This window comes from Oncorhynchus gorbuscha, linkage group LG02 (assembly GCF_021184085.1).
Source record: "Oncorhynchus gorbuscha isolate QuinsamMale2020 ecotype Even-year linkage group LG02, OgorEven_v1.0, whole genome shotgun sequence".
In the NCBI taxonomy this organism is placed as follows: Eukaryota; Metazoa; Chordata; class Actinopteri; order Salmoniformes; family Salmonidae; genus Oncorhynchus; species Oncorhynchus gorbuscha.
Genome location: NC_060174.1, coordinates 12,081,996 through 12,101,442, shown reverse-complemented (window position 1 = coordinate 12,101,442; position 19,447 = coordinate 12,081,996). Strand labels below are relative to the sequence as shown.

The window sequence follows — 19,447 nt, the reverse complement described above, 5'->3', positions numbered from 1 at the left end:
CTCTGAAACAACTGTGAATGGAGCCACATTTATTGTCAACCTACTATGTGTATTGAACCCTATGAATTTAAACATTCCTTGTTTCCACTTGTATAGGGTGAGTCCGAATCCAACCTCGAGTGACCTGCTCCTCGTAGAGTCTGTAGCAGAGGATGCTACTGTAGGATCTGCTGGACAAGATGCCAGACGGTTTGAAGACCCAGAACCGCTCAAAATGCTTAGGTTTACACTCCTAAATTGTGGTTTACTCCACATCTCTTTTTCCTAAATACTAAGGCAAACAACGCTGCTGATTTGCATTTCACATGGGGTTTCTTTTGATTATTTACATTTACATTTACATTTAAGTCATTTAGCAGACGCTCTTATCCAGAGCGGTGCTGATAAGGATCATTATGGGTGTGTTAGGGTTGCGTCAATTCGTAGAATTGTTAGGATTGCGTCAATTCGAATCTGGTATCAGGATAAGTATGACACTGAGTCACTGATTGTATGCTATGTATTTTTTATTAGCTAAGCAATAAGTGGTAAATGCAATTTTCGTATATACGTGCTCTCTGTCCCACCTCGCAGGGCAAACAGAGAACTGACAGGATGTACGTAAACAGTTCTTCTTATACTGTGATAGTTCTAACCCGTCTGTTGGCCTATCACAGCAGAGGCTGAGTGTAGTTTAGACTTTGCTCAGCCTATCGCAGGCACTCAGAATAGTCCTAATCTCTTGGCGCCTAATCTCTTGGAGTCCACCCTCTGTCGATGTATAGATTCTCACTGTTCTGGTGCCATACCCTAGTTACTGCAACTACTCAGTTCCCGTTATCTGTTATTGTGTTATTCAGTATTTTCTAATTCAATCAAACCTTGTGATGAGCCTCCCCTCCCTGTACCTGATTAATCACAACTTTGTAAGATACAGCAAGTCACAGCATGTGCTCAATATTGTCACATACAAACACAAGGACAAAGCATCTGCTGGGCTGTTATCTACAGTTTTGCAACATGCAGCAGTCTCAGCATGTTGCTCGGTCCTTCACACACACACACACACACACACACACACACACACACACACACACACACACACACACACACACACACACACACACACACACACACACACACACACACACACACACACACACACACACACACACACACACACACACACACACACACACACACACACAAGCAGCTGTTCAATCAATTCAATCTTATGTGATATAGTAGTGGGTTATAGAGCATAGACGTAAATTCTCAAAGTTCACACATTGGAGTTGATGGCCATACTCTTGACTGCAGAGTGGTTGGAGGTGAGGCCTCACAGGGTAGTCTGACTCCTGTGCAGCACTGATGAGCTTAAATGAATTTGTGTCTCGGAGCAGACAATATATATAAGAACAGTGTTTAAAAACAAATGGCAAGTTTTGTGGGAAAAGGTGGAGGCAAGGAGGTTCTCAGGTAGGAAAGTGTCATTAGGCTGAGACTGGGACACACAAAGCTCAACAGCAAATTGAAATTGGAAGGAAAACATCCAAACGGGAGGTGTGATCAATGTGGAGACAGTGGAACATATTTCAGAGGTAGCAATATGGGAGGGAAAGGCAGAGTCTGTTATTAGAATTAAGTAATGGTGTTGAAGAGCCAAGCTTAAGTGAACTGCTGAGAAAATCTTCCAGGGATGTAGTTTTTAATTATGTAATTCGTTTCCTTAGGGAGATGAGAATAATGGGTATGATTTTTTTTTTTTTTTAAACCTTCCTCGTCTTTGGTCCACACTCCAGTCCAGTTGTTGATGGTAAATGCACCTTAAAGTTAGTTTACCAACCGCCATATAAAATCCATATAGAAGAACCCACGCTATCACGCTGTTGTGGTAAGATGAACAATGGCGTTTGAAGCAGGGTGCTGTCCTTTAAAACATGGAATGAATAGTTTTGGTGCTGGGTTGGATGAGAGGCATGAATACAAAACATTATTTAGGGCATCGGGAGATTTTCCTTTAACTGTGAACAAAAACAGGAGGTTTTATGTTATTTTGTTCACACTTGGCATTATATTCTCCCGCCAAACTGAACAACAGGACAGGAACACTGGATGCACAACATCACGCTCTGGCAGGACATGGCTGTGACCAAGTTTGCTATGAGAAAGTCGTTTTTTCAGTTTGAAGAAATCACATAGATACATTTGACAAAAAAAATGCACAAACGTTTGCTGTCGATCTGTCATGTCGCAGGCATAAGGTTGTGTTAAAAGTTTGTAGATCACAGATCTGTTTCTGTGGTTGAGTAATAAAAAAATTGACCGTACAATCAATCTCGCGCCAAAATCCTCGGAAGAGGGAAGGCTAGCGAGACCCTAGTTTCGCGGGCTGAGGCTAAAGCTCCGCTCACAGTTTTGATTGACAGGAATTACAGCCCACCAGAGAGAAATTCAAAATGGTAATAGCCAATAGCGGAAAGAGGGCGGCGACATTCACTGGTTGAAGGAGTCGTATTGATTGAGTCCTCTAAAAACAGTCTACAGAAGAGTTGTGCGTTTGATCCAGAAGTAGTATAGCATTACGGTTTTCACGGTCTAATAAACGTCATATAATTATTTGCATTCGTAAGAAAAGAAAAGAAGAAAAACAGGTAACGTAATGTTTCTTCTTTGGTCAAGTTTACATTTTTTTTTTTAAGTTGCCTAGCTAACTTGGTACAGTGATTGCCTCATTCCAACCAGTTAACTTTTGATATAAGTGAATTATTCATATTATAAATTTCACTCGACAGTTTGCATGGTAACTCCCAAGCTAGGTGTACGTGTGTTTTCAATGTAAAGATAATATTTCCTGTGGTTAGCTAAATTGTAGCAACTACAACGTATAAGTTGATGTTGTAGCTAACGTTAACTAGCTAGCTAGGCTAATGTAACGTGGTATGTTGTCAATGTCGATTAACGTTACTATCAGTGTACTGTTTGTTACTATGGTGGCTGATAACGTTACAACATTTCAATGGCTAATCCCATTTACATTCGCTGTTAACCGACGTTCGTATGACTTCTTAGCTAGTTGGTTCTAATTTACTAAGATGCTTACTTAACGTTAGCTATTGCAAAAAAAAAATGTTTTGTTTACGACGGCTGAATATGACCGAACTTGTTTATTTAATGTTAGTTAGCGTTAGCGTTACTTGTCCACCAGCCGAGAAAACGAAACAGCGCGCTTTTTTGAATCATAGCTAGCTAATTATTAAATTAAATTACCGGATTTGAAATGTTTTTTAGTTGGTCAAATAAAATAGCTAGCTGCTTGTCAATTGTTTCCCAATATTGTTTGATTCGTTTGTGTAGCAAGCTAACCAGCCAACAATAGTAAGTCTAAGTAACTGGTCAAGTATAGTAACAGTAGTCGTTACTGCCACAACAATGTGTAACTCATCCCAGCTGACCCGATAGAACCAGCCTCCTCTCAGCTGAACACGAAGCTTCGCTAGCTAATGTAAAATAAAACGTAAAATAAAACGATTTATATTTATTTCATACTGTCTACCATAGCAATTCTATTCAAGTTTTGAGCCGGTCAAATATGTGCGCTTGGAACATTGTCAGGAAGCGAAGCCACGTTGTTTGATACAAGCGCTGCCTTCGCGCCAGGATGAGGTCGCAATAGCTGCATTTAAAAGGGTAGGAGTGGCTTACTCACCCAGTTTCCCGCACTGTTAAAATCAGCATGGCATGTTGGTTGAATACTCCTCCAGTCATTGAATGGGATTTGGGGTAAGTATTTATTCAAATAAATAAATAATGAATGATTGATCCACTTGATCAATAGTTGGCACAGTAATACTCAAAGGAAATTGGGAGAAAAACATTGAATGGTGCTGCTTTTGAAGCTCAGATGATGCAATGCTGCCATTAACTCCCAGTTTGGCTCCCCTTTGCACAGGGCAGCTGCAATGTGGATTCAAGTGCGCACCATGGATGGCAAGGAGACCCATCGGATCGACTCCCTGTCCAAACTTACCAAGGTGGACGAGCTGCGCCTCAAGATCTTGGAACTCTTTAAGGTTGACCCAGAGAAGCAGAGGCTTTTCTACCGGGGAAAGCAGGTGGGGCAGATGGATACTTTCCTGTTTAATTCCGTTACAACCGTGTTGCTGGGCTCCTTAGTAAGCATGTCTGAATTAATATGTTCTGTTTCTGGTCCCAGATGGAGGACGGCCACACAATCTTTGATTACAACGTGGGTTTGAACGACATAGTGCAGCTGCTTGTTAGACAGGCCGCGCCCCCTGCTGCTGTCCTCAAAAGCAAGGACAAAGAGGCCGAGCTGTCCGACTCTGACTCTGGCTGTAGCTCTGCGCAGAGTGAGTCAGACAAGAGCTCCACCCACGGGGAGGCTGAGGTGCAGGCAGCTGGCACCTCCACCCAAACCGACTTGCCAGACCTGGTCAACCCCGGCTTTGGCTGTTACAAGGTAAACACAGGGCGGATCTCTAAAAACCCTAGTATTTGCTGTACTGGTATCACTTGATGGGGTGAAATTATGCTATTAACTTAAAATCAAAAATGGCATTTGCGTTAATATTTTGGAGTTATTGAATTGGGGTGGAATATAATAGCTAGTCTTAATTTGAAGTTTGCAAAACATACGTTTCAAAAATAGTTAATTCAGCAGTGTCAATATCAACTTTGTGTAATTTCTCCCCCAGATTAACGAGTTTGTTGATGCCAGAGACTTGAACATGGGTGCCTGGTTTGAGGCCCAAATTGTGAACGTTACAAAGACATCTGGAGAGGAGGGCTCTGACACGAAACCCAGCGAAGAGGAAGTTATTCACTACCATGTCAAATATGAAGAGTGAGCATTTTATCAAGTATTTTATATTTAAAGATCGGATGGATAGGTCATGCCTCACTGTTGAATGTTAACCTCCGCAAACATGTGTTCATGTGGAACTTATTCCCATTTAGTAAAGAGGTGGACCAATGGGGAAATTGATTGGCCATGTCCCAATTATCTCTCCTTCCTCCCAAAAGGTGCACTTGTTCACTTCCCTTTACTGATTTTTAAAGGAAATGACTGGTATAAGAAATTTTGTGATACTCTCACTAGCCCAGGTCTCCACCCATCTAATGCTTTTAGATTTTGTGTGAAGTAGTGAACGAGTGCACACTTCACATGGCTGGACATTAACTCTTGTCTGGGACATTTAAAAAATATATATATATTTGTTGGATGACAATATAGATTTAAGTAGTACAAATGGACAAGTACATAATTTTTTTTTTTTTTAACAAGTTAATCATTGCACAATATCAAACAATTACTTATCAGAGTTGGATCAGAGAGCCAACATTGGAATAATATTCAAATCTGTTTTTCATGTAGGCGTACATGTATAAAATAAAAAAACAGTTTAAAAAACCACAGGACAAATTGTGGGTGATATGCATATTGTCAAAACAATGCATACATGCGGGAGGCCATTCCATAACACGACAATTGGCAAACGAATTACAAATATCTGTGCTTGATAATTTGTACACTACCATGCCACATTGTTTTGCCTGCCAGTGTGTAAAAACCAGAGGAACATTTGAAATTAACGATTTGTATTACTCCAATGTGCCCCCAGCAGTCAAGTCCCTCAGAATTCAAACACTATTTTGAGCTGCTTCTGTTCTATCAGATATGTCAATCAGCTTACAAAAGCCCCATTATGTAGGAAGCACCTGCCGTGTGCATCTGAGCTGAATACTGACACTGCCTCTGTGTGGTCTCTAGCTACCCAGAGAATGGTGTGGTGCTGCTGCATTCCAAGGATGTGCGCCCGCGTGCTCGCACTGTCTACCAGTGGCACCAGCTAGAGGTGGGCATGGTGGTCATGGTCAACTTCAACCCCGACGAACCCAAGGAGCGCGGCTACTGGTACGATGCCCAGATCCAGAGGAAGAGGGAGACACGCACCCTGCACGAGATCTACACCAAAATACTGCTCGGGTAATAATTGGTCCTGTTCGTCTCTGCTTTAATAAACAAAAAGAGAGTACATTGTCTCTCATTGCATAATTGATAACTTGTTTTATATTATCTACACAGTATAGATTGCACTTTTGTATTATGTTGTCATAGTTTTCCATTGGCCATGTATAGCATTTTGTTTGCACAGTAGTACCATGACGGGTATCCGAAGAGCTTGTGTTTTATTTCAGGGATGCCGGTGACTCTCTGAATGACTGTAGGATCATGTTCTTGACTGAAATTTACAAAATCGAGGAGCCTGGAGCATTGGATGGATCTGGAGTTGGCTCTGACAGTCCATTGAAAAGTAAGTTGGAGCTGTTTAGCTGGATTTCATCGGCTGTATTCACTAGAAAGCAAACGGAACAAAACTATATATTTTTTAAATTTAACGAGGCAAATAAATATTTACAGTGACTGCCGAGGAACAGTGGGTTAACTGCCTTGTTCAGGGGCAGAAGGACAGATTTTTATCTTCGATCTAGCAACCTTTCGGTTACTGGCCCAACACGCTAACCACTAGGCTTCCTTCCGCCCCCTTAAGGGACCTACCTGGATTTGTCCAATAACTTGTTTGTTTTGCTACTGTGCCAAATGTTTTGCACCAGAATCTGACTAATGTATACACCCCTGATGAGCTTTTGAGGCGACTGAAACCACATACACAGTAGGATAGTTATTATTTGTCACATGCGCCGAATACAACCAGTGTAGACATTACTGTGAAATGCTTAGTATCAATTGTCCTGAACGGTGCAGGGGTCTAAGGCATGTATCTCACTGCTGGAGGCATCACTACAGACTGGCTGTATCACAACCGTCTGTGATTGGGAGTCCCATAGGGCGGTGCACAATTGGCTCAGCGTTGTCTTTGTCAATAAGAATTTGTTCATAACTGACTTGCCTAGGTAAATAAAATAATTCAGATCAAGAGTTATATTTATAAAATAAAAGTGACACAATAACGACACAATAACGAGGCTATATACAGGGGGGTACTGATACGGAGTCAATGTGTGGTGGTATAGGTTAGTTGAGGTCATTTTGTACATGTAGGTAGGGGTATGGGTAATAACCTTGAGTAGTAGCAGTGTACAAAATCAAAGGGGGAGTGTCAATGTAAATAGTCCGGGTGGCCATTTGATTAAATATTCAGCAGTCTTGTGGCTTGGGGGTAGAAGCTGTTAAGGAGCCTTTTGGTCCTAGACTTGGCATTCCGGTACCACTTGCTGTGTGGTAGCAGAGAAAACATTCTGACTTGGGTGACTGGAGTCTTTGAAAAAAAATTGGGCTTTCCTCTGACACCCCCCTAGTATATAGGTCCAGTGATGAACTGAGCTGTACGCACTACCCCCTGTAGTGCCTTACACCATGCCCAAACCGGATGTGTTGCGAACATTGCAAAATACATTTACACATGTTTTCAATCATTGCACCCACACTGCTCGCGCGTTCCAACGAGCATCTGCGTTGCCAGGCACTAAAATGGGAGTTGATTCTATTTGTGACATAGGAGAGGCAGGACTTGAAGCGCGTTCTATCTTCTCATTGGTTTTTAGGAACATATGCGTGGGTGAAAGATTAACTGAGGTCTGTTGTGGTAATGCACCTTATTATGAAAGATAGTTGCCATATAAAGTCCAAAGAAAAAGAAGCCTGGAAGGAGGAGAGATGACTAGAAACTATTCGGTTGACTGTTTTATGTGTGGATTAAGTATCGGAGTAGAGGACCTGGTGTTACGGTTGGATGCCGAGCAGTTGCCGTACCAGGCGGTGATGCAACTGGTCAGGATGCTCTCAATGGTGCAGCTGTAGATATTTTTGAGAATCTGGGGACCCATGCCAAATCTTTCCAGTCTCCTGGGGGGAAAAGGTGATGTCGCCTCTCCTTTTCCTGTTGTCCACGATCATCTACTTTGTCTTGCTCACATTGAGGGAGAGGTTGTTGTCCTGGCACCACACGGCCAGGTCTCTGACCTCCTCCATGTAGGCTGTCTCGTCGTTGTCGGTGATCAGGCTCACTGTTGTCGTCAGCAAACTTAATGATGGTGTTTGAATTGTTTGGCAATGCAGTCGTGGGTGAACAGGGAGTACAGGAGGGGATTAAATACACGCCCCTGTGTTGAGGATCAGCATGGCGAATGTGTTGCTGCGTACCCTTACCACCTGGGGGAGGCCTGTCAGGAAGTCCAGGATCCAGTTGCAGAGGGAGGTTTTTAGTCCCAGGGTCCTTAGCTTAGTCATGAGCTTTGTGGGCACTGTGGTGTTGAATGCTGAGCTGTAGTCAATGAACGGCATTCTCACATAGGTATTCCATTTGTCCAGGTGGGAAAGGAAGATTGTTATCTGTTGGGGTGGTATGTAGATCTCGGGTTTCTGTAATGATGGTGTTGTGAGCCATGACCAGCCTTTCAAAGCACTTCATGGCTACTGACGTGAGTGCTACGGGGCGCTAGTCAATTAGGCAGGTCAACTTCACCGGGACTATGGTGGTCTGCTTGAAACATGTTGGTATTAGACTCGGACAGGGAGAGGTTGAAAATGTCAGCGATGATGCTTACCAGTTAGTCCACGCATGCTTTGAGAACACGTCCTGGTAATGCATCTGGCCCCGTGGCTTTGAATGTTGACCCGTTTAAGTCTTACTCACATCGGCTACCGAGAGCGTTATCACACAGTCGTCCGGAACAGCTGGTGCTCTCATGTATGCTTCAGTGTTGCTTGCCTCAAACAAGCATAAAAGGCATTTAGCTCGTCTGGTAGGCTCGTGTCAATGGGCAGCTCGTGGCTGGGTTTCCCTTTGTAATCTGTAATAGTTTGCAAGCCTTGCCACATCCAACAAGCGTCAGAGCCAGTGTAGGGGGATTCAATCTTAGTCCTGTATTGACACTTTGCCTGTTTGATGGTTCATCTAGTTCCGGATTAGTGTCCCGCTCCTTGAAAGCGGCGGCTCTAACCTTTTAGCTCGGTGCGGATGTTCCCTGTAATCCTTGGCTTCTGGTTGGAATATGTACGTATGGTCACTGGGGACGACGTCGTCGATGTACTAGTTGATGAAGCCGGTGACTGAGGTGGCATCCAAAGCCATTGGATGAATCCCGTAACATATTCCAGTATGTGCTAGCAAAACGTTCCTAAAGTGTAGCATCCGCATCAGCTGACCACTTCCGTATTGAGCGAGTCACTGGTACTTCCTGCTTTAATTATTGCTTTTAAGCACAAATCGGGAGGATAGAATTATGCTCCGATTTGCCAAATGGAGTGTGATGGAGAGCTTTGTATGCGTCTGTGTTTGGAGGAAAGGTGGTCTAGGATTTTCTTTTCCCTGGTTTCACATGTGACATGCGGGTAGCAATGAGGTTAAAAGGATTGAAGTTTGCCTGCATTAAAGTCCCCGGCCACTAGGAGCACCGCGTCTGGGTGGTAATTTATTTTTGTTAGCTTGTGGCCTTATATAGCTTGTTGAGTGCAGTCTTAGTGCCAGCATCTGTTTGTAAATTGAAGTATCAACACATTTTATACACTGGTGTAAATAATTGACCTGCACTCAATACACAGATGCAGTGATAGCGCAGTATTTTCTATTTTGTCACAAACTGCCTACGTGTTTAGTCTGCTCTCGTGTCGGGTCCGTGCATTTATCAGCCTGATTTTCATGAAGGATTAGGATACATGTAAATCACATGCAGAGTTGCAAATGTTCTGCAGGCTGAAATTAGGCTATAGTTCAATGTTGGAGGCAGATACATACACATATACTATTGTTACCATAGAGACTGGGATTAATCTTGACATGCTTCGCGATCCAGCACGAGATTCATTTTTAGTTATGATGGCTGCACAAATCAATATGTTCTTAGTTTTTTTACAAAGTGCTGACTGGACATATTTAGTTTGCTTGTGCAGATTCATCCAAAACACTGGTTGTAAATGGAATTCCCAGGCAAACGAAAAAGGAGAGCATTTGATAATGTCAATCAAAGATGAACCCAGTTTAATGCTAGAATTTAGGGAAATGCCTTCAATAGCATAGAAAATCTCACTGGCCTCTTAGAGACTGGCCCTTTAGTCTAATACAGGGCTCTCTAACCATGTTCCTGGAGAGCTACAGTCCTGTAGGTTTTCACTCCAACCATTATCAAGTCTACCTGATTTCTAATAATTACCTGGTTTATAAGCTGAATCATGTTAGTTACAACCTATAGGAGGGTAACTCCAGGAACAGGGTTGGTGAGCCCTGGTCTAATCAGACGGTATCAAATGTTCTCTAAACATCAGCCTGAGAGGCTTGTACAAAGTCAAAACAATACTGTGACTTTGCAAGCTGTTACAGAATCACATTGTTCATAATGTCATCAATACTATAACATTCAGTGTGTCCTTGTGCCTTCAGTAACTAACGTCAATCACTATCAGATTATATGAGAACAACCCATAACATTCAGTATCAAGTCTAGTGACTATCAACCCCAACACACATCACTGTCACAAACAGAACACTGGAAATCTTGTGTGTTGCAGAAAGGGGAAGCGTGTGGATATGCTAAGCATTGTGAATTATTCTTAATTAAATATTAACTTTTCATCCTAAATATTCCCAGTACACACACGCGCATCTCCTACTGAAGGGTTTACCGTACTCATCTTAACGTTTACAAGTCAACGGGCTGACATAGTCTTCGCTCCTGTTTTTACTCCAGGGTCAAATGGACCCGAGTGCAAACACTGCAAAGATGACCTCAAAAAGAACTGCCGCTGGTGCAACTGCCACGTTTGTGGTGTGAAGCAGGACCCTGACAAGCAGCTGCTGTGTGACGAGTGTGACATGGCCTTCCACATCTACTGCCTTAACCCCCCACTGACCAGCCTCCCCGATGATGATGACTGGTAAGTATACTACAGTACTTATGTCTGTGCTGGCAGTCTGTCTGGCCAGTGCCCCCTTCTAGAGCTGCTTATGTGACTGTCTTAGTCATGCCATTGATTCAGATGGCACGTGAAGCATGTTTCTAAATGGAGTTTGATGTGATTTCAGGCTGTTTATTTGGCAAATTTTAATTGAGTATTAATCATTAGTTTCTTTCTACTGTGAGCTGTACTGTCCAAATTACTTGGAAGAAAAAAAGTCTCTGCACAGAGAACACTCACAGGTGCTGGTGTTGCTTCCCCTTGTCTCCATATCTGTGCTACAGTGAAGTGTGGTCTGTTACCTCTGCATTGGGGGAGTTGTCTTCTCTCCGACATGTATTCAGCAGACCAGAACAACATTCCCCATGCCCATATTAACACTATACGAGCCATGCAGTGGCTTTATACTGCATCATTTATTTTTGATGTCCTATTCCCTGCTTGCTCTAACCTCTGTATTTATCTAGGTATTGTCCCGAGTGCCGCAACGATGCCAGTGAAGTGGTCCTAGCAGGAGAGAAACTCAAGGACAGCAAGAAGAAATCCAAGATGGCGTCCGCTAGCTCAACCAGCCAGAGAGACTGGGGAAAGGTAAGCACATTGAGGAATGTTGATGGGTGGATCTACCTCTTAGTGAAATAGCAGAGGTCTCAGGACCCATCATTACACATCATACACCCAGTTACCCTTCTGAACTTTTTGTTGTTAGTTTAGTAAACTGTGTATACCCAAGTGTTTTTACACGACCTCTTCTCCTATCAGGGCATGGCTTGTGTCGGCCGCAGCAAGCAGTGCACCATCGTGCCCTCAAACCACTACGGCCCAGTACCTGGGGTCCCCGTTGGAAGTATTTGGAAGTTCAGGGTCCAGGTGAGTCACTTCTGTTTGCAACAGGCTGAAAAGGAAAGTCACAACTGCAGTAACTGTCAAAGGGAGTCTTGTGGGTTTGATTGAATGAACTCCTTAGGGTTTGTTGTGATGGCTGTTGGTCCTGGTAGGTTGTTCTCTGACATTAAACACTGTGTACAGGTGAGTGAGTCTGGTTGCCACAGGCCACATGTAGCTGGGATCCATGGGAGGAGCAACGATGGATCTTACTCCCTAGTGCTGGCAGGGGGTTATGAAGACGACCAGGTACATAGGCTCTCTTCCATATTTTTCCTTTACTACATGTGCCCATAATGTACATAGTTAAAAAAGTAAATGGAAGATTAAGTGACTAGATGTAACGGAATGTTGTGAACACCTTAAGCATTAGAAGTCACTGCAAATTCTGGTTTTCATTTGGTTCCCAGGATAATGGCAACGAGTTCACCTACACCGGCTCAGGAGGACGAGACCTGTCTGGCAACAAGAGGACAGCCGAACAGTCGTGTGATCAGAAGCTCACCAATATGAACAGGTAATTCTCTGCACAGAGAACACCCACTGGTGCTGGTATACCTCCCCTGGTCTCCATATCTGTGCTACGGTGAAGTGTTGTATGTTTCCTCTTCTCCTACATGTATTCATCAGACCAGCACAACTTTCCCCATGCCACTATTAACGCTCCGTGTGTGATAGTGGTTTGAATGAGTGGAAGCCTGGGCTTTGCATGTCTTTGCCTCGAGCTTTAGGTTGACTGTTTTTAACAATCATGACCTGTTCTAACAATTCACCTTTTATTGTATTCAGTATAATTCAAAATGATTCAAGTTGGACATCTTATTTGCTGTTTAAACTGTCTAATGTATTTTGAGTGGGTTTTGACATGGATTATTCACTGCCATCCACAATTTGATTATCATTTGAATGACCCAATCCTCATTTGCCTGTATGACCCAGAGCTCTGGCTCTGAACTGCAACGCATCGGTGAACGAGAAGGACGGGGCCGAGGCCAAAGACTGGAAGGCAGGCAAGCCGGTCAGGGTGGTGCGCAGCTCCAAGGGCCGCAAGCATAGCAAGTTCAGCCCTGAAGACGGCAACAGATACGACGGCATCTACAAGGTGGGAATGCCCAGGCGTGAAATGAGGATGTTGAATCTGAAATGAAAATACTGTGTATTGTTACACCCTTTGCAATTCACAAGCCTGCATCCTTTGTCTTGTCCTGTGGTTCCATGTTGACTGAACAAATTCACTCATCTCTTCCAGGTGGTGAAATACTGGCCAGAGAAGGGCAAGTCCGGCTTCCTGGTCTGGAGGTACCTGCTCAAACGAAACGACGACGAGCCAGCGCCATGGACCAGGGATGGCAAGGAACGCATCAAGAAACTGGGACTCACAATGCAGGTAGACGCACGGATTATCCTGTTAACTGCAGCTCGGGCCACTATGCCTTTCTATAACTTATTTTGATGAGTCTTCATCCTTTTGATATTTTGTAGTATCCTGAGGGCTATCTGGAGGCCCAGACTGCCAAGGAGAAGGAGAAGGAAAACAAGGAGAAGGAAAATGAGGTGACTGAAACACCCACCAAAGGAAAGCGGAAGAGAAAGTCTCAGTCTAATGGTGGGTACTTTGTCAAAAGTAGCTGCAGAATTAGCTATAGCCACACAAAATAATGGTTAATGAATACTATTCTCACTTTTACAATCACGAGTGGTATTGACCCTGAAGTAAGTTCTAAATGGGTGTCCATCTCTTTCTCCCAACCTTCTGTATCCACATGCTACCTCTCCTAACCTCTTTTGTAGCTGAAGAGAAGTTGTCACCAACCAAGGGAACTCCCAAGAAGATGAAAGTTGAGGCTTATAAACTGACCAAAGAACAGAAGGCTTGGGTCAAGGGTGACGAGTCCAACAGGAAGCTGTGGGGTGAAGCCATGGAGTCTCTGGCCCTTGGCCCGGTACGTCAGATTTCACACCATTGGGATTAATTTATTTACCCTTATCCAGATAAAATATCCTTTCTCAATGGGACTAATGCAAAGCCAATGACTCTTGATATGACCATCTGATGCTTTAAAACCAGGCAAGCATTGATGTTAATGCTTTATCTTTTGATTGTCTTCATCACTGGTGGTGTACTGAGCATTGTCTTTATGCTATGTCCATTGAAGGGCTGATGGAAGGCATTAGAATGTGTAACATGACTTGGTTTTGCAGCTTCTGCTTTTCCATGTCATTCTCCTCACCATGGGTTTGGATACTAGGTACTTAACAGTTTACTTTTGCTTTCTCAGAAATTCCTGAACAAAGTTGAAGAAGTCTTCTCATGTATATGCTGCCAGGAAGTGGTCTTTCAACCAATCACCACTGAGTGCCAACACAATGTCTGCAGGGTAAGTTGATCTTCTTTGCCTAGCCTTGACATTTTGCCTTTCTGTCCATTTTGAGAGCAAGAAAAGTAGACAAAAGATTGAAAGTTGCACTTTTCCTTTTTATAGGAATGCCTTCAGCGGTCTTTCAAGGCAGAGGTGTACTCATGCCCGGCATGTAGGCACGATCTGGGGAAAAACAACCCAATGACTGTCAACAATCCCCTCCAAGCCATTCTCAACCAGTTCTTCCCAGGATACAGCAGTGGACGGTGATAACTTGTTCCACATGCTTGACCAGCATGGAGACAACATGAACTATGAGGGAAGTTAAGCATTTCAGTAAAGACAAATAATAACTTTTCCTAATATATTTTTACAAATGTAACACTGTCTGTTTGGCGAAATGCCACCCCCTCTTCTCTGGTCCTATGTCATTAACTGTAGTTGATGTAATTAAACTGCCTTGATCAAATGTATCTGTAACATTAATTTTCTTCTGTTAACAATGCATTTTAACTTGAACTGCCAAAATTAATACACAAGTCTAATTCCTTCAAGCACATGTTTTTTTTTTTGTTAGACCAGATAGACATGTTAATCAATTGCATACACTTTTGTTTAGGAAACACTCCCTTATTGAATGTATTTTATATTCTAAGTTTGATGTCCAATAGAACTGGCCTGAACTCATGTTTTTCTTAAGCGAAGCACAACTGAAATCTGTTAGCGACCCCATTTAAACAATTTTATTTTAAGTGTCGGTATGGATTTGATATTGCAACCCCCCTCGCCCCCAAGTTATTTTTAAAAATGTTTATAGAAATGACTTGTCATGGTGGATGTGAGGGTCATTTCAGTAACAAATGTACTCGTTGTTTTGTGTGTACTCTTTTTTTTTTTTACAAAAGTTTTTTTTACATTTAATTTCCAATGTGTAATCTGATGGAGTTAGTGAACATTTCATTTCAATTTGAGGGGAATCTATACCTTTCACTAATCTATACAATTATTGACTTTTGTTCCAATTTATTGTCATAATTATCTTTTTTAATTGTCAAATGTACGTCACCTTAATCCTTTAACTGCTGTCGAAGCACACTGTTTCTGAACAAGCCCAACGATGTCTGTGTAACCTTTACTGTTGTACACAATTCCTGTTTAGGTGTCCCACAAAATGCTTTTGATTCAAGGCAGGGCAATAGAACACTTAAAACACCTAGTTCTGTAAAACTTTTCTCTGGTGGTTCAACAGGAAATATTTAAGACTCAGAATTGAAATTTTGCTCAGTTTTATGTTTCTGCTTGTTCTTTTCCAATATTGCAAAATGAATGCCAGTGGCTGCAGATGTTAGTAATACCTCAAATTTACAATTTGCATAAACTGGAAATGTATATTTTCTAAAATTGTATATTTTTTAGAATTGTTTTTTGATATGTAGTATTAGAAGTTACTTGCTTGCACATGTTTTTACTAAGTGCAGAATTTTCCAATAAACATTTTTATAAAATAAAAATGCACATTTGAAATGTTACTTTTATGCTAACAAAGGATGTAATGGTGCCTTTTTGTCCTAGGTTTCAGTTTTATGACCAGTCTTGTAAGAATAAAATGCAGATATTTATGCATGTCCATTTTAGAACTGCATTTGAAACACTACTAAATCGACTCCAGCCACCCTAGTCATAGACTGTTCTCTCAGCTACTGCACGGCAAGCTTCTAAACAGCTTGTACCCCCAAGCCATAAAACTCCTGACTGTCTAATCAAACGACTACTATTTGCACTGCCCCCCCCCCCCCCCGTTTTTACACGGCTGCTACTCTTAGCTATGTACATATTGCCTCAACTAACTGGTGCCACCACACATTGGAAATCATATTTATTATACGGCCTCATGTTAAAAGTTTTTGAGCAAGCATTGCCTGAAATCCATGTTATTGGTTTTGGTTATAAAAACATTTACACGTATTTCTTTGTTGCAAAGTATACTACACTGTTTCTAAGAATATGGCCACATTTGGATCAACAGAACATTCCTTAAAAAAAAAAAAACAGTTCCGAGGACTTCTGTAGTACAAGTTCCCATTTTGGTTGTTTCCACTAGTTGCCACAGACACAAAGTCAGTTTGCTTTCGTAAAAATATGAAAACAATTTGCTTGTTGGTTTTCTATTTTAAGCGTTAGCCATACGGTTAGCATTGTGTTCAAGTTTAGGGTTAAGATTAGGTTTGAAATCCGATATTAGGAAAATAGATTGTAGAAAGAGGCGGGGTTTATGACTTTGTGGCTGGGGTAACTAGTGACGACCCATCTTGGAACCATTTTCGTTTTGATATCGTAAAATGACGCTTCCTGGAGGTTAACCCTTTTCACAACCGGAAAATGTGCTGCCCAGTTCGTTCTGCCTCATTGGTTCATATAGCAATCTATCAACGAGGTCATCCAAACAAATCCACAGAACGCATCCAGTGAACGCCTACAAACCTAATCTGGCCAATCACTGAGCTGAAACGTCGTGAAGGAGGCGTGAGGCCTAGCTCCTGTATGCAACCAGCTAGCTAAAGCTCTAAAAGATAATCGATCGTGTGTGGATTTTATAAAACGTGAAACATCGATTGAGTAAAATAAAGAAAAGGAACATATTTTGCTGCAGGAGGTAATGTTGAAAGATTTGCTTATTTTTGGGGGGCTCAAATGCACCTAGATACGTGTTATTTCCGATGTGATCTAAACAGTTGTAGCTAGCTAGTTAGCCAGCGACGGTGCCTGTTTTGTTGACTTGTATGGATGGAATGGGGGAAGGCAGCCTGCGAGCGGAGGACTGGCTGTCAAAACTCCCAAAACGGCCATTCTCGACAGTTGAAATTGGTGTTCGCTTACAACTATTATTAACTAGCTACGTTAACTACATAACATTTCGTGATGTTTCTAGGCGCGGGCTAACTTAACTAGTTATAATTGCATACATCGGACACCCATATAGCTAGCATGCAGTGCTGACATAAGTGACACTAACGTTACACAGTCGTTTTTTGATCGATCCATAGCATGCACTATTTTCCTAGCTTAGTAGCTACTGTTAATTCTGAATATCGAGTTTGCTTGCTAGCTGCCTGTGTCACGACGGTCAGCATACGCTTGCAGGCGAACAATTAACTTTACTGTAACTAGTTTAGCTGCGAAACACTTCGTTACCTAAGTTACTTGTTCGTTAGAGGTTTGGAAAATTTACGCAGCAGGTTAGGATACTGAGGTTAAGGTTGGGGAAATGGTTAGCGAAAATGCTGTCCTAACCTGCGCCGAAAATCACTTTGTGCTTGCTAACATTACCTTGAAATGCTACAAATACTTTGAGCGTTATTCCTGTGAGTTTACAGTTTCGTAATTTGTCAAACACTTATCCAGAGTGATTTACAGTAGTGAGTGTATACATTTTCCTATTTGTTGGTACTGGTCCCCAATGGGATTCGAACCCACACCCCTGGCGTTACAGGTGTCATGCTCTACCAACTGAGCCATATGGTGAATAGCTAGTGGGATCAATGTGCCAGTTTTATCAGTGTACTAATACAATAGCTAGTTTCAGTTTGTGTAGCTAGTTGGCTAGCTAGTCAGATATTGGCTAAGCTCCCCTGTCTTTTGTTTTTGACAAAGCCAGCTGTATACTGTCTACGTGCGTCCTGCCATAGTTTTATGTATCACTCAGAAAAGTGTATAAAAGAGTGAATTTAAGAACACATGTATTACTCGGTTTAAAGACACTTGGAGAGGTGAAACAATAAGTAAAATAAGTTAAGAATGTAAATGCTAAAATGTAGGCAATAAAATCAGTGTGTGAAGAACTGACAGGATAGACCAGTGTTTTTGATATTGGATTTTAAATGTTTTTCTAATAACGTTGGGTATTATATTAGTACCAGTCAAAAGTTTGGACACACTTACTCATTCCAGGCTTTTTACTAGTTTTTTTTACATTGTATCAACTATGAAATAACACATGGAATCAAATTTAAATATATTTTAGATTCTTCAAAGTAGCCACCCGTTGCCAGCTTTGCACACGTTTGGCATTCTCTCAACCAGATCATGAGGTAGTCACTTGGAATGCATTTCAATTAACAGATGTGCCTTGTTAAAAGTACATTTGTGGAATTTATTTCCTTAATGCATTTGAGCCAATCAATTGTGTTGTGACAAGGTAGGGGGGTATACAGAAGATAGCCCTATTTGGTAAAAGACCCAAGTCCATTTTATGGCAAGAACAGCTCAAATAAGCAAAGAGAAACAACAGTCCATAATTACTTTAAGACCTGAAGGTCAGTCAATCTGGAAAATGTCAAGAGCTTTATAAGTTTATAAGAGCTTTAAGTGCAGTCGCAAAAACAATCAAGCACTATGATGAAATTGGCTCTCATGAGGACCACCACAGGAAAGGAAGTCCCAGGATTACCTCTGCTGCAGAGGATAAGTTCATTATAGTTACCAGCTTCAGAAATTGCAGTTAAATTACAGTCCCAATAAATGCTTCAGAGTTTAAGTAACAGACATCTCAACATCAACTGTTCAGAGTAGACTGTGTGAAGCAGGCCTTTATGGTCAAATTGCTGCATAGAAGCCACTACCAAAGGACACCAATAAGGAGGAGAGACTTGCTTGGGCCAAGAAACATAAGCAATGGACATTAGACCCGTGGAAATCTTATTTTGGTCTGGGGTTTTTGGTTCCAACCGCCGTGTCTTTGAGACGCAGAGTAGATGAACGGATGATCTCTGCATATCAAATCAAATTTATTTATATAGCCCTTCGTACATCAGCTGATATCTCAAAGTGCTGTACAGAAACCCAGCCTAAAACCCCAAACAGCAAACAATGCAGGTGTAAAAGCACGGTGGCTAGGAAAAACTCCCTAGAAAGGCCAAAACCTAGGACGAAACCTAGAGAGGAACTGGGCTATGTGGGGTGGCCAGTCCTCTTCTGGCTGTGCCGGGTAGAGATTATAACAGAACATGACCAAGATGTTCAAATGTTCATAAATGACCAGCATGGTCAAATAATAATAAGGCAGAACAGTTGAAACTGGAGCAGCAGCACAGTCAGGTGGACTGGGGACAGCAAGGAGCCATCATGTCAGGTAGTCCTGGGGCACGGTCCTAGGGCTCAGGTCAGTTGAAACTGGAGCAAACTGCATATGTAGTCACCACTGTGAAGCATGGAGGTGGTGTGATGTGGGGGTGCTTTGCTGGTGACATTGTTGCCGACTTATTTGGAATTCAAAGCACAGTTAACC

The 19,447-nt window shown here is 42.1% G+C and overlaps 2 protein-coding genes across 7 annotated transcripts in view; both read left to right on the top strand.

The window, feature by feature from the left end:
• Nucleotides 1-2,496: 2,496 nt before the first annotated feature.
• On the top strand, nt 2,497-15,668 carry LOC123997172 (E3 ubiquitin-protein ligase UHRF1-like). 2 transcript variants are annotated; one of them, XM_046301300.1, is made up of 17 exons: nt 2,497-2,633; nt 3,932-4,094; nt 4,196-4,462; nt 4,698-4,846; nt 5,774-5,989; nt 6,202-6,317; nt 10,711-10,897; nt 11,386-11,509; nt 11,681-11,788; nt 11,948-12,052; nt 12,214-12,320; nt 12,743-12,905; nt 13,053-13,190; nt 13,286-13,409; nt 13,595-13,746; nt 14,083-14,181; nt 14,287-15,668. In XM_046301300.1, the coding sequence occupies exons 2-17, from the start codon at nt 3,942-3,944 to the stop codon at nt 14,431-14,433; spliced, it is 2,355 nt and encodes a 784-aa protein (XP_046157256.1). In that variant the 5' UTR covers nt 2,497-2,633; nt 3,932-3,941; the 3' UTR covers nt 14,434-15,668. The 2 variants fall into 2 exon arrangements, with proteins under 2 accessions (XP_046157256.1, XP_046157266.1); XM_046301310.1 differs by having other exon boundaries at nt 2,523-2,633; nt 3,937-4,094.
• A 993-nt stretch (nt 15,669-16,661) lies between these two features.
• The window catches only part of LOC123997156 (lysine-specific demethylase 4B-like), a 90,793-nt gene continuing 88,007 nt past the window's right edge, over nt 16,662-19,447 (top strand). For all 5 annotated transcript variants that reach the window (XM_046301268.1, XM_046301275.1, XM_046301281.1 and 2 more), the window contains exon 1: nt 16,662-16,816. The gene's annotated coding sequence lies outside the window, so the exon portion shown is untranslated. The remainder of the gene's footprint in view (nt 16,817-19,447) is intronic.

Coding starts and splice junctions, on each gene's coding strand:
- LOC123997172 (XM_046301300.1), top strand. CDS start 3,942: ATGTGGATTCAAGTGCGCACCATGGATGGCAAGGAGACCCATCGGATC. Junction 11,510..11,680: donor GCCAGAGAGACTGGGGAAAG/GTAAGCACATTG, acceptor TTCTCCTATCAG/GGCATGGCTTGTGTCGGCCG. Junction 14,182..14,286: donor GCCAACACAATGTCTGCAGG/GTAAGTTGATCT, acceptor TCCTTTTTATAG/GAATGCCTTCAGCGGTCTTT.